This window comes from Myotis lucifugus, unplaced genomic scaffold (genome assembly GCF_000147115.1).
Source record: "Myotis lucifugus unplaced genomic scaffold, Myoluc2.0 scaffold_91, whole genome shotgun sequence".
NCBI classification, from domain to species: domain Eukaryota; kingdom Metazoa; phylum Chordata; class Mammalia; order Chiroptera; family Vespertilionidae; genus Myotis; species Myotis lucifugus.
The window spans coordinates 3,451,952-3,467,316 of NW_005871139.1; the positions used below are offsets into that span (position 1 = coordinate 3,451,952).

Below are 15,365 nucleotides of genomic sequence, written 5' to 3' on the forward strand. Positions count from 1 at the left end.
GGACTGTGTCCTCTGTCCTCCCTCACTGGTGCCACCCCCAGTCCCAGGGTGGTACTCACATGACAGAACATTGAGCAAAGGACAGGTAATCCACCAGCACATCCAGGCCTTTGTTTTCATCATTCAAAAACTCCCGCACCCACCTACAGATAAAGAAAACAGAGTGGAGTGAGGGGAAGGAGAGAGAGGGACCGCTGATCCAACAAAACCCTCTGGGATCCCCCAAAACTTAGCACTAGGCTGGGAATATTTTGAAAATCAAAGTCCATGGCAGACCCTCCCATGGCCATGTCACCGGCCTGGACCTCCCCTAGGCCAGGAAGCCAGGGATGGGAAAGGTACAAGCTTCCTGATACCACATCAGCCAAATAAGCTTTCAGGGGGCCCCTCAAAGGCCTTGGCCCCGGCTCATTCACTTTCTGTGACCCTGGTGTCTAGCACAAAGCTGAGCACACTGTCTTTGCATGATGTTTTTTGGAAGAATTGGGGGGTTATCAAGAGCATTTACTGCAGCCCTTGCGCAGAGCCGTGCCTGGCAGAGACCAGCAGGTCCCCAACTTGACCAAAGTTTCAGTCAAAAGACCAGCAAGAAGGGTCAAAGGGAGCTGTGGAACAGAGGCACATGGAGCCTAGGGGCTCTCCATCAAGTACAAGGAAAGGCATTTTAGGAAGTAGTGAGCAAATAGGGATAGGTGGGAGTTCTGTGTTTGGCAGAACGGGAAAAGGACAGGGAAACAGTCAGGAACTCAAGTAACTACAGAATGGCTGTGACCACTCAGAGCCAGACTGAGGAGTTGGGCCCCATCATCCAGGGAGGCAGGAGGGTAGACAACAAGGCTCCCTAAAGACAACAGCAGACCAGGCAGTTCCACCATTCCGCCCTAGGCCTTTGGGGCTGAGATAGCCCTGAAAGGGAAGTGTACAGCATGTCCTAGGAAGACTGTTACAGGTTCATTCAGAGCAGAGGAAAGAAAGCTCAGGATGGAACCATGACTGTCCTCAGTGCTCTGTTCCCTCGGAATGTCCTGGGGTCTTTAAAGGCTGTGCCCAACAGCCTGCAGGGACACTCCTCCCCCACAGCTGGAAACCAGCGCCATGTTTCCAGCCCCACTTCGAGCTACAGAGAGGCTGGGCCGGAGCACCAAGCCCAGCTGAGATCTGGCAGCAGGCTCCGGCTGGGGCTGACTGACACCGGAGCTGCCTGAAGTTAGCTTCCTCTCTCGGGGCGACAGGCCTCCAGTTTCCTGTCTGTCTGCTCTCCAGTTCCCCACCCCCTTCTCATTTCCTGTCTGAGTCTACACTGCTATTTTCGGGATCTTGACACTTTGAGGAGAGGTTAAAGGGCACGTAGGCAAGGCTGAGAACCAATACAAAGTGGGGAGAGGAGGAGCTGCAGAGGCTCTGGAATCCCACTTCCCAGCTCCCTGCTCCAAGGTCTGGTTCCCACCCAGCTTCCACAGACCAAAGCAGGATCCTCCGCTCCCTACCTGTCCCTGGGCTCCCACCACCCAGGAGCATCCACCCACAGCTGGGCAGACAGACAGTCTTCCTGCCCAGAAATCTCGGAAGGATCCTGGCCCTCCATATGGCTCCACCGGGAGAAGCCAGTTCAGATGACAGGAACTCCTAAAATGCCAGACACTAAGCTGTTCCCTGGGAACCAAAGACCAGGTCCAGACCTCTAAGTTGTGTGCCAACTGCCAAGAGGCCCCAGGCCTGGGAACCATGCTGCTCTGGCCCCACTTCCTGGCCAGTGGCCAGAGGGGCAGGCGCCAGGTAGAAGGGGAGGGCAGAAAGGACGGTCACACACTGTCTGTGACCCTCTGGAGAAAAGCAGACCCCCATCATCATGCAGCAAGACTTGGTACAAAAGACAGAGGGCCTGAGAGGGAGGGAAGGGAGAAGGGAGTGCAGAGTGGAAGGTGGTGTTCCGGGCTGCCATCTGCTTTACTCTTGCCCTCACATGCAGGGCAGCTGAGGAGGCTCTGCCAGTTTTTCCTTCTCTGAGGAGTCACCAAATAAAGGTGGAGGCTTCATTACGTGTTTCTTGTGGTTCAGCTTTCAATGTCTGGTTCACAGATGAAGTATGAAAGCCAACTTTGGCCCTTGAGCACAGCTACTGAGGCCAGGAACTGTCCCCTTCCTGTTCTCTCGGTGCCATTTCCTCTGTGACTGCTGCAGCCGCTGGCTACATGCAGGGAGCCTCTACCAGAGCCCTGGTCAGGCCCAGCCTGGGGTAGACAAGCAGGCAGCTGCCTCGGACAGGAGGGAAGGCAGATGATGTCATCTGGCTCTTCTCTCAGGAAACCCAGGACCCTGAGGCTGGCACCTGTCCAGTGACCCCCACCCCTACTCCCCAGCTAGATTTCTCACTCATGTAAGTTCTCAACACTCATGCACGCCCTTGGTCAGGATTGCAGCCCTGCCTGCTGTCATCTATCAGGTGTTTCTCATGGTCCTTTGTGTTCTCTCTTTCTCACTCTCTCTCTATCCACCTCCCTATCTCTCACTCAGTTTCACTAGACACACTCTGGCTGGTTATGGTTTTATAAAACTGACACCATAGCCATCTTTCACTAAACATCGCACCTCACACATTAGCCCTCTGCCTGTTCAGCAAGTCCTGGTTCCCCATCAGAGACTGAAGAAAAAGACTCACACAGCTCCTAGGGGCCTTCAGTGGGTTGGCAGGACTAAGGTCCGTTAATGCAAAAGACATTCAACTCCTGGCCTCCACTGCCTTAGATCTTCTTTGCTGGTACTTCGAGAAAGTTCTACTCATTTTAAGATTGTCTTAAAATCATGCAAATAATCTTCTGGGCACAAAATAGTCCAGGAAGTAGGTATCAGCTACCCAATGCAAAGTGCTCCCCATCCCCAGACTTCTCTGGACCTTACTTGGCCCAGTCCCAGGCCACAGGCAGACTCCAGTCTCAGCTGCTATGGGAATGTTTCCCACTCAAAGCTACAGGCTGAGGACCCCAGGAAGGGCCCCAAGCTTGCCAGCAGCATCCAGTCAGCAGCTGGCAGAGACGAGGGGAAGAAAAGCCAGAAAGGAACCGTCTGAAGCTCCGGGGAACCAAAGCCATTCAAGGGGCAACTCGGCCCCTGGCAGGGGATAAACAGGCAAACTCTCCTCAGAAGGACCAGATCCTGAGTGACCAGGCAAAGAGGCTCTGGTGGCCAAATCCGACTCACCCAATGTGGTTGGTACGAAGCGAGATCTCCAGCTCCCTCAGTACTTTGGTCGACTCCTGCACTCTCCTCCTGAACTTCTGTAAACATGGAATTTTCGGTCACTGATCAACGCAACTCCACAGTACACGTAAAAGGGGTAGGAAAAAAAAAAAAAGGGAGGGGATACAACAGGGCAGTTACAGGCCTTCCCTCTATCATTCGCCAGCCACTCCAGGCCCATGGTCTCAGAACCCGGAAACCCACTCCCACTGCTCAGAAGCACATGACCCAAGTCAAAGGGTTTGCCCCCAAGCCCCACAGGACTATAGAGGGCAGCAAGATGGGCCCTCCCTGCCTTGTACTTCACCTTCCGAGTTACGCTGGGGTCCAAGAAGCTCTGGAGTTTCTGGATATAAGTGTGTGGGGGGTTCTTCACCTGGAATCGTTCCTGTAAGGGAAACACGTGTGTGCACAGAGCTCAGAGTCCCGAGGAGAGTGAGGAAGAAGAGCACTCATCGTGCTCGATGTGAGGGGACCCCGACTCCTAAAGTTGTCACCTGGCTCTTAACATCGCCCAAACCCCAAACCATACATTCCCTTCCTAATCAATCCTCAGGTGCTTCTCCTCTGTTGCCATCTTCCCCAACTCCAATGAGTGCTCCCTGAGCCTACAATATTTTCTATGTCAATATGATTTTACTTGGACACACAATTCAAGATACAGATGATGTATTATAGAATTGTACACCTGAAACCTATATAAATTTAACAACCAGTGTCATCCCATAAATTCAATAAAAAAAGTTTTTAAAAATCTGCTTTTAAAAAAGATTATTTTAAGAACCTGCTGCTTGCTGAAAAGATGTGGAGGTTACAGAATTCTGAACAGCATCCAAAATGATAACACAATTGGGAAATATTGTTCGCTGCCTGGCCAACTGATGGATGGGGGTAGGAAGGCCAAGGGGAGGGGAGCTGGCCTTGTAGAGTCCAACTTTCTCAGGTCTGAGCCCGAGGTTGGGATGGACTGTTTCTGCAGCATTAACAAAGGTCATGGCTGCAAACACACTTCCTACTGCTTGCCAGGCCCCAGGCCCCAACACTCCAAAGCAACCTCCACACTGAAGCCGCTTTAAGCAAGGTCACCCCCCATCTCCTTCCTTCCACACAGGGCACAGGACCATGCCCTTCCCATTTTGGCCCAGCCCCCTCATGTGACCCAAGGGGAAACTCAGGGAGAACCCTTAGGTATTCTGGTCCTGTAAGAGCCTTCACAACTGAGATATCTGAAGAGTGGGGGTGGGAGTAAAGGGTCCAGGGCCTAAGAAAACAAAATGAAAGAAAAAAGAAAGGTTTGAGAATGAGCTGAAATTATGTGACCCAGAAAAGACTGGGAAATGATCAATTAAAGAAACTTAGTACCAAAGGGCTACTGTTCTCCAAACCTCAAACGGGTGCTCACCAACTCCTCTTAATGCAGAACATGAGGAAACGGGCCTTCCCTGGGGACGGAGGGACTGGACGAGGCCATCTGAGGCATAAGCCTACCTGAGGTCAAGCAGCGTGACTGGGGCAGCAGAGGAGCCTAACGGTTAGCAGAGCCAGCTGCCTGAGCCCTTGCTCCGTCACTTATTAGGGTTCTTCATCTATAAAATATAATAATGCCTTCCTCATTGGGTTTTTGTGAGATATTTCAGTATATATAAAGTGCTTGGTCCATATAAGCATTCAATAAATGTTAGCTATTATGATTTTGTTCAGTGCTTAAAAAAAAATAATAAATTTGTTTGTGCAAGGCTCCATGGCAAAGAGCTAGGCAAACACACTGGCTACACCATGCCAGGTGCTTCCACACCTCCAAGAGGTAAGGAAGTAGAAGCCAATGCTCCTAGCAGATGGGCCTGTCTGAGTTCACAGACTCGTGACTGATCTTCAAATGTCTGCAGGGTAAAGAGCCAGACCATAGGTGTTAGTTCTTGGTTCTGAGCTAATCATCTCTATAATCTCTTCCAGCTCTAAACACTATTCATGTAGAAAGAGCTTCCAATCCTCACATTCTGAGATTTGGGAACAGGAAACTAGGGGACTGGGGCTTCTCATTCACAGAGGCTTGCAAATAATAAGAAAACCCCTGCTAGTTGCCATTTCCAGGGCAGAGCGAGAGAGAAGGGGTCCTTTGGATTATTCCCTGCCAGGCACAGCCCTCGCCCTGGGGTAAGGCAGAAACAGGTTCTGCTGGGAAACTACCAAACTCCTCCACAGCCGACCCCACACCCCAGTCCTACACAAGCCTCCTTCAGCTACTGTGTGTTAGGGAGAAATCAAGATAGCTCTTTGTGGGAGCCTCTATCCTCTCGGAAAAGGAAGTGAGCATGGACTGAGGCCGAGTCCAGGCCAGGCTTCCTCAAGGAACTCCAGGGCTGCAGCCTTTGGTCCTACCACCTTGTTCTGCCTAAAACATAACCCCCCTTCCCAGCCCTGTCCCACACCCCGTACCTGGTCACAGATCAAATCCCACTTCTTCTCATTGTCGTACTGCCGCAGGAGCCGGGCCTTGTCAGGGGGCAGGTTCATGGAGCTCTGAGGAGAGAACCCAAGTCAATTGGGCTGAACGCTCCCCCCACCCGAAGGAAAGAAAAGCTAGACTATGCATACCTTTCCCTCCGGGACCCTCAGTTCACCCTGATACTCGATTGCTAATAAGGAAGGCTCAGAGAGGCGGGACAGACCTCCTGCTTCCCCTTCATATTTAGCCGTTTGGTTGAACAATGTTTCCCAAACCATAGGTCATGGAATCAATTTAGTGTGTCAAGAGTATTTTTATTTTAAATGAAAATGAACAGATTAAAATAGAATAGGATATTCTTCCCCAGCACACCGCAGGCCACTGGAGGGCCTTCCTCTCATCTTTCTCTCCTTTACCGACTGCTCCGAGTTTAGCTCTAACTCCCTGCAAGTAGGAAGTATAAATAATGAAGCTTTTGTTTCTTTTACAGGTTATGTGTACACCACATATAGGTCATGCTGTAAAATGTGTTTCTTCATATGGAACAGTTTAAAGACGTTTGAAAGCTACCAGTTTAAAGCAGAAACTTTCAATCTGCTTTCCCCCCCATGGTCTGGAGATGGGTATCCTTCCTGCACCATGCACACCCAGGGGCCAGTCCTGAGCCACCACAGCCCATGTAGATGCTACAACTCCACCCCTTGCCCCACATCAGGATGCAAGAAGGACATTAGCACAAAGATAACTGCTCAGAATATTTTTAGGAAATAACTTACAAAACTTCAGTACTTTAATTATTAGTAGCAAATTACTTATGACATACACACCTCCCAATTAATTAAGACACAGTCAAGTGTCCTGACCCTTTGTTGAGACACTCTAATTTAGAATATAGATGATAGAGACCAGGCATCATTTTAGTTTGTTCACTACTGTTTGCTGAATGAATAAATGAGTGAGTGAAGCCCAAGGCATCCATGCATGACTGACCGCAGCTTGTATGCCCGTCCAGCCAAGCCTCTCTGCTAACCAGTCTGGCTGCCTTTGTTTTAGGTCACAGCCCTTGCCTCTAAAGGCAGATCACTGCACCTGCCCACCCCCCATACTCTTGAGTCAAATACGATCTCCTATCTGAAGTATCATAGCTGTCTGATAACCCGCATGACTTCCCACAAATCCAGCCTCTTCCCCAGCACACTGCAGGCCACCTGGAGGGCCTTCCTCTCATCTTTCTCTCCTTTGCCGACTGCTCCGAGTTCAGCTTTAACTCCCTGGTAACCCAAGCATGACCGCTTGGTTTACCTCTGCCCACTCCCTGATATCCTCATCCCTGGGGACAGGAACTGTGTGCACTGAGTAGTTACACGGACCCTAGGTTACTCCAGAAGCAGCAGGAATATCCTGAAAGTACACCCTCCATTTGATAGGAAACTGAAAGGAAATCCTTAAACATTTATTTCTATCACATGTATCTATTATGCATTTATCTATGCACATACTATTAAATCAGCTGTGCTCATCTACCCCCAAAGGACTGTCTATTCATATGGCTCCAAACCCCAATAATAACTAATACCGTGACAGGCACCTAGTGGAGAGTAAGTTGATAGTAAATCTATGGTTAAGACGTCCCAGCTCGAGCTATGGACCCAGATCCTGGCTGGAAACGGGTTCACTATGGCTCAGAAAAGGAAGTAGGGTTGGGATCTCTGGTCAGCATTTAGAAATGGTAGAATTTAGGATATATAAGTGGAGCAAGTGAGAGAAACAGGGGAAGGTACCACCACATCACACCTCTCCCCCATGGTTGCTGAACCTCCCCAGGAGAGAAGGGCCAACAGAATCCCCCCACTGCTGACATCGTAGGGATTGCTGGGGTGGGGGTGGGGCGCAAATACAACTCTGAATGTTCTCTCTACAACTACTTTGCTAAGGGCCAATCTCGGCATATCTGTGGAAAGCAGGACAAGGACAGAGGCCACAACAAGGACCCAAAGGTCAAAGGTGGGCCTGGAGCAAGGTCTTCTGTCTAACCAGGGCCAGCTGAACCCAAGTGAGATCGGAGCAGAAACTGTCCTTAGGCCTGGTTCTGGCTCTGTGCACACCCTAAGCACATCACTGTCACCTGCCCATTGATCCCAAGTTTGTGCCATGAATAGTTTTCTATTGTCTCCCTTAGAAGAAAGGCACTGGGGAGGGAGTGGGGGAGCCTGGCACTACTCTGGCAGACATCATATCCTGTCTACACCAACTTCCTCTCTCAGCCACCACTGACAGCTGCTGTGGCCTTGTACTTCCCTACCAGATGAACTGATGAGGAAACGTTCGGTGCCCTGGGGTTTCAAATACAGAGCAAAGTCGCCCCCTTTGGGAACCTTAGCCTGAGAACACGGAACAGGCATATCAGGGACCTGGCTGCTCAGAAGACGTAAATGCCACAGTATGGAAATAGGTGGCAGAAGCAAGAATCATCAGCTCTGACCACAGGCCACATCCTCCAGTCTAGAGCTTTGATGCCAGCCTTCTCTGCTTCTTTCCCAGCTGAAGTGTGATGGGGAAGAAAGTAGGTAAGGGGAAGTCCCTCAGCCTCCAGCACTCTCACACTCTCACAAGAAAATGGTCACTGGCTGTGGGCTGGGAGCCAGGGCAATGCTCTCCCTGCCAGACAAGGGCATTGGGGCTTCTGCATCCACCTGATAACGTGCGCAAGTCTAGCAGGGCTCCAATGTCCTGAGGAAGTTACTCTTCCCTGAGGAAGGACAACTTCCTGAGTTCCGGGGACAGCCAGGGAGCAAACCTGATGAGGTTCCGGTTTCAGTCAAAGGTTTGTTTCCTTGACATTCAGCGGTTCCACAGGGACTGTGGGCTCTCGGAAGGCAGAGGCCGGGCTTAAGTCCTTGCTACCTTCTCACGAGACCCTTACTGAACAGGAAGGAGGTGCACTGTCTCAGAGAGGAGGGCACTGGATGTGGAGTCAGCGCAAAGCAACTTTCGGCTCTTCAGAGCTGTTGAACCTCCGTGAGCTCATCCATAAAACGGAGATAATCTCCCTACTTCCCACGGTTTTATGAGGGATAAACATTTTATGTCTGTATTTGTCTGGAACACTCTGGGTGCTCAACACGGTGCCCTTACCCTTCCTCCTGAATAGCCTGTGTAATGTGGTGACATCCCAAGGACCCGCCCTCTTGCTTCTGGGTTCTCTCTCTCTCTCTCTCTCTCTCTCTCTCTCTCTCTCTCTCTCTTTCTGCCTCTGCCCCTCCTTCAGCAACTGCTTCTCAACACTGAGGACAGCAATCCTTTACCTCTCCTTTGATCCCTCTCTCGTTTCCTCTAACCACCATCCTTGGGGATGGAGGCGGAGACCCCAGGGAGTAGGGAAAGGGGAAGATGAGCTCAAACTGAAAGCAATTCTGGGGCTGAGTCCGAAAGCAGAGGAACCAGCAAGAAGTCTAATAATAAAAACCTATAACAGGAAGAAGCAGAAAGGGGTGGATCTGATGCTTCTCCAGCAAGGCTACTCTGATTTACTGCCAGTTTGAGGCCAAGCAGAGTGCCCTGTGTAGTGGCCAACCCCCTTCTGAGTTCTGTGGGAGCAAGGCTTCTACTCCCCATATGACCCTGTCGTCCCCCCCACACACACCCCCCCGAGAGGCCGAGGAGGGAGGCAGCTCTGGTGGCAGAGGTTCCCTTCCCTTTCCTGCTCTGCACCCCCGGCCAGTTAGCCCCTCCTTGTTTCCTTCCCATTTCGGGGAGGGAAATGCCGGTGGGGTTGGGGTTTCCTTCAACTGCAGGTCCTTTGGGACTCACCCCTGACTTGTCAGACTCCTTAGGCCGGGCCTGGGGAAAACCCAACACAGAAATAGGAACCATAAAAAATTCCCAGTTGTTTCTATTGGTCCTAGTCAATCATAAATCTTAGGAACAGAGACAAAAATGGCATGGCTCCTCTGAGAGGCAGGGGCGAGGTGGTCGAAACTTTCCCGCAAAGGGGATTCTGGAGGCTTTAGGGAAGGCTTTAGGGGATGTTTATTTTGAGCAAATACAGAATGTGAGCTGGTGGTTTTTTAATATTTTCCCTCTCAGAACCACCTTTCACCAACTCGCCTGTGGCTGGACACTTCTCCCAAATGTGGTAGCCCCAGCCCACATGCTCAGCCCACAGGGGTGGGGAGCACTAGAGGCTGAATCTACAACTTCCCCAGAGATAACACGAGGCACTGTCCTGGGTACCACATGCTGCTGAGCCCTGGGCTATAGCTGCCACCAAGTCTTCTCGTGCATCCACAGATCAGCCCACTGTACAGACGGGCAGGGGTAAATGTGGTGAGGAGGCACACAGTTTGGGAGTCCAAGGCAGCACTGGGCACAAAGGCCCATCCCCGGCAGCCAAAAGGACAGAGCTTTAGGAGCAGCCCAGCCTGCCCTCCACGTGTCTCTACTGGTGGGCAGTAGGCACAGCTGTGGCCAGCTGGGCACTACTCCCAAAGGGCAAGAGCCCAAGGAGGTGGGAGGTACCAGCTCCTGCTGCCTCGGCCCCCTTGGCGGCCACAGCCAGCACTGCTGCAGTAGCAGCTCCCAGACAATGAGAGTTATTTTCAGCCAGTGCTTTAACACAAGCCAGCTGGCCAGTGTGCAGGGCGGGAGTCCTCCTCCACCCAGCCCGCCCAGATGGCAGGCAGGCCCAGCTCATCGCCTACGCTGCTGCCGACTCTGCGTCACTGTTTGTTTATCTCGTTGTTTCAGCACAACTCCTCTTAACTACCCCCCAAAACTACAATACTTTCAAAGGAAATAAAAAAAATCAGAGAATTTGATCAAAAGTCCAAAAGCTAAAATTAAAAGGTCCAGACATGGGAAGCACAGCAGCCCCTCCAAACACCCACACTTTCCCCAGCTCTGTGACTGGCGGGCGCAGCGCAGGGGAGGAAGTGGAATGAATCAGTGGCCAGATCTCACTGCAGCCTCCATGGACCAAGGCCGAGCCTGGCTTTGCTGCCAAACCAGAGGACAAAGCTCAAGACTGCTCTCCTCGCCGGCCTTGCTCCCATCCTTCTTTTCAGAGCTCAGGTTTGGAGAAGATAACTTGAGACAAACAGCCTGGAATGAGCCTGAGACAACTGTGAAAGATTCTGGGAGAAGAACCATATCCTGTGGCTGAAAGGAAATCACAGGAACAGTTCATGACACTTGGCTGGAGAGAGGTACCACGCCCCATGACGAGGGGGGTGGACACTTCAACCAGCCCCATATACGTTGGAGAGTTCAAGAATAGAAAGGGGTGGACAGTAGCAGTCACATCCCTGGACACTAGGCCCCAAACTCCCCCTCCTCTGCTCCTCATCTCTCTCCATATACCACCCTATGCACAGGAGCTCATGGGCGCAACACAACTCTAGCCACACAAACATTTTGCTCTAGGCCTGAGCTGCCCTATTAGACTTATAGGGGAGTTGCCAGGGTACCTCATGACAAAAGACATAAAAAAGTGGTGCTCCATGACTTAAGTGTTTGTAGTGGCTTATATTGGCTGTTTTTGTTTAATTGGAGCTATCACTCTGGGGACAAGCTGCCAGGGAAAAGCCAGCTTTCACAGGCTCAGAGCCCTGTCTGGAGAACGTGCTTCTGTGGTCACTGATGACTCTATAACCAGAAATGACTTGCTGAGCAGTTATGAGCCAAGTCCCTGAGCAGCCGGAGGAAAAAGAGATGGATTCACCAGATGTCTCAGGCTGAGCTCTGCAACTCACACCAGGGAAGTTAGATGAAGGAGAGGTCCTAGACGGCCGGCATCAATCAAACACAGAGGTGGCTTTTTCTAAATACATCTGTGCCCCCTTCTTCACCTCAGAAGACTCCTCCACTGGAGTCTCAGGAGGCAAAGGAAGTTGGACAGTCCCAATGCCAGCAAAATTCCCAGTGCTACCCTCTGCCACAGTATCGGCCTCACACCTGACATCAGGTAACCTCTGCAAGTAGCTGCCCCCTCCCAACCCTGGCTGAGGACACCCTCTTCTGGCCCACTTCGTCAAGAAGCACACTATCTCAGGAGAACTCTTGTTAGCTCTTCCCAACTGAGACCCCAGGGCCCAGCTAAAAAGCCACGGCCACAGCAACTTCATCTGTCTGCTGCTCCCCAGCCCCTCCTCGTGGTTAGCCAGGCCCACACACTCCCTCCTTACGCAGGATGGAAACTATTCTCCTGGGGGCAGCCGGCTTTGCAAAGCCAAGGAGACTTTGGGCAGAGCCTCACATTCTCCCTGCAGCCAATCAAGGTCCTCCCTTTTCATGATATTCTGCCCTCCCGCCTAGGGAACCCTAATAGGCGCACTACCTCTTAGAGGACACATTTCTGGGGTTACATCCTACAAAGGGCATTTTCCTCTCTCTCCCCATTACTCACAGAGACCCAGTACATCTCCCTCCCAGGGTCTCTCATCCATACCTTCTCTTCATTCCCACTGTCACCACTAAATGGGCCTGTACTAGTCACTCTTGACCCCTGGGATCCTTCTAGCTGGCATTCCTACTTCTAGCACCTCTACCCCACCCAACCTGCACCTGGATGAAATTTCTAAACTTCCCAGCACATAAGATAAATTATGTCTCTTCTCAGTTCAAAAATCTTCTCTGGCCCAGCCAGCATGGCTCACTGGTTGAGCATCGACCTATGAACCATGAGGTCACAGTTCGATTCCCAGTCAGGGCACGTGCCCGGGTTGCGGGCTTGATTCCCAGTGGGGGGACCTACAGGAGGCAGCCAACCAATGATTCTCTCATCATTGATGTTTCTATCTCTCTCCCTTCCTCTATGAAATCAATAAAAATACATTTTTAAAAAATCTTCTCTGACTCTTATCATTTATACAAGAAAACCTAAATGCCTCGGCCTGCTGTTCCTAGCATCTTAAAATGAGAAAGCGCTTCAGAGGCAAGATTCTCCTCTGACCAGCATCTCTGACCAGCCTTATCTCTCCTGGACTCTCTTTTCTGGACTCTCTTTTCTGGAATAGCCACTCTTGTCATAGGATTTGCTTGTAATCTTCTGAATCCCTACCTATTACCTGACTCAAAACCCAACAGCTCTGTGACTACCAACCCAAACTAATCAGCCCCTCTTCTGAGCTTCAAAACATAGTCATATGTGGAGAATATGGCAGAGACCTACTTGTTATCTCCCAACACCTTCTCATCTTTCTGACTAAGGAACCTCCAATATTCAGATGGGCACATGACAGCCCGGAATTAATATATTTCTCATCTTCCCTGACATTCACATGTGGCTATGTCACCATGTAGGATGCAAGCAGAAGCAGTATGTACAAGTTCTCAGAAGTATCATTAAAGGGAGGGAGTATACCCTTCTTTTCTCCCTTCTGCTTCCAGCTGGTTGGAATGCAGAGGTAATGGCGGGAACTTCAGCAGCTATTCTGGACTATGAGGTAATCCTGAAAATGGAATTCCAGATGGCTGAAGCTACAGGAAAATCACTGGTCACTGATACCATGGACCTTAGCACAAATTGAATGTGTCCCATATAGTGTCTTTTCATGTGTGTTTCCTCTATTTACAATTAAAGCATGAACTCCTTGAAGATAGAGGTCATGTCTTACCTTCTTTGCGTCACGTCAAGTGCTTACTGAATAGCTGATTAATCCCACCACTATCTCTCCCACCACCAAGTCCTTTGTTCAGCCCCCGGTTATTTTTTGATGGCATTATCCTACTTCTCATCATTGCTTTCTATTTCTGGGCTCTCTCCCCTTTAACCTACCTTAAGTTCTGTAGCCCAAATCACTTTCTTTATTTTTTTAAAATATATTTTATTGATTTTTTACAGAGAGGAAGGGAGAGGGACAGAGAGTCAGAAACATCGATGAGAGAGAAACATCGATCAGCTGCCTCCTGCACACCACTTACTGGGGATGTGCCCGCAACCAAGGTACGTGCCCTTGACCAGAATCGAACCTGGACCCTTGAGTCCGCAGGCCGACGCTCTATCCACTGAGCCAAACCGGCCAGGGCCCAAATCACTTTCTTTAAATGCTGCTTCTCCCTCAGCAAACTCCCAGACTTCTCATTCTGAGTTTCAACGCTGACCTTCAGTTCATGTAATAATTTTAAGCCACTCACCTGTCCTACTCTTTAACCAAATTTATCTCCTTCTTTTATATATATACATATACATATACATACATATATATATATATATATATATATATATATATATATGTATATATATATACTAGAGGCCCAGTGCGTGATTGAAATCTCACGAGGAGGCGCCCTGACTCCCGCCATGTGAGGAGGCACCTCGCGGGCCGCTGCAGGAGTCGGGTCTGGACCCGCGCCGGGCATGTGCCCTTGACCTGAATGGAACCCAGGACCCTTCAGTCGCAGGCCAACGCTCTATCCACTGAGCCAAATCAGCTAGGGCCCAAATTCATCTTCTTATAGCCTGCTAGACTACATGCTCCTGGGCACAGAGATCACCACCAGCTTGTTTACCACTGTAGTAGGTGTTCAATAAAGACGGGGCAAGTTGAATTCCCTTATAATATACTCCTCTTCCTCCTGTCCCTAAGTTTTCTACTACATCACATCCCCAGAGAAATTATCTCCTTCCCAATTGCCAGACATGCTCCTCCTTCAATTCAAAATAGGTGAAATCCTACCTTCTCTAACAAATCTTTCATAAGTTAAGAGTGGTAAGATCTACCCCCATATAGTGTCTTTTTATGTGTGTTTCCCCCAAACCAGTGTTTTCACACATTGACTAATGCCTTTAAAATGTGTTCATGGAGTTGTCATTTACAGCTAATGTCTCTTTATCTTTTCTTGGACGTTCAATAAATATCCTACCACAAATCTCACAGTGTGGTTAAAGCACTGAATGAGGAGCCACATTGCCCTGGTATGAATCCTGGCCACCACTTACTAGTTGTGTGGCCTGTGGAGAGTTATTTAATCTCTACGAGTCTCAGTTTCCTTACTTATAAAACAGAGGTAGAAATAGTATCGACTTCATAGGGTTGCTATGATAATTAAATAGTTAACATATGTAAAGCATTTAAATCAGAACCCAGGTAGTAAATGCTATACATAATGCTAGCTATTTTTTTTCTTTTAATTCTCACCCAAGGATATGTTTTCATTGACTTTTAGAAAGAGAGGGAGGAAGAAAGAGAAAAAAAACCACTGATGTGAGATACATTGCCTGGCTGCCTCCCATACATGCCCAGACCAGGGATTGAACCCGCAACCACTGTGTGTACAGGATGACACTCCAACCAACCAAGCCACCTGGCCAGGGCCATATGTTTTTGTTGTGTTTTTTTAAACTCAACATTTAGCTGGAAAACAATTCTATGCCAAGCACTACTAGTAAGCTAGGAGCTGGGGATATAAACATAAATAGGGCAGGATCTCTACATCCAGGAAGTTTATATACAGAGGGCAAGGCAGACAAGCAAATTGAGTCTGAGTGTGGACAACACTTCTGTGACAGAGGTGCACATGGCGCTGTGGAATCTTGGGGAGGCAACATCTAACTGGACGAGGCTTCCTGAAAATGCTACAGAATTTAATTTTAAACATCAGCAGGAGAGAGTCAGGCAAAGACAATGAAGGAAAGGAATATGGTGATATTCTATGTAATGAGATAGCACTTGCAAATACACCA

The 15,365-nt window shown here is 49.7% G+C and overlaps 1 protein-coding gene across 1 annotated transcript in view; it reads right to left on the reverse strand.

The window, feature by feature from the left end:
* FMNL3 (formin like 3) overlaps window positions 1-15,365 on the reverse strand; it is a 56,395-nt gene that overhangs the window by 17,823 nt on the left and 23,207 nt on the right. Inside the window, 4 exon segments of the mRNA XM_023756335.1 lie at window positions 60-143; window positions 3,199-3,275; window positions 3,545-3,625; window positions 5,674-5,757. Of these exon segments, the coding sequence (XP_023612103.1) occupies window positions 60-143; window positions 3,199-3,275; window positions 3,545-3,625; window positions 5,674-5,757 (326 nt within the window).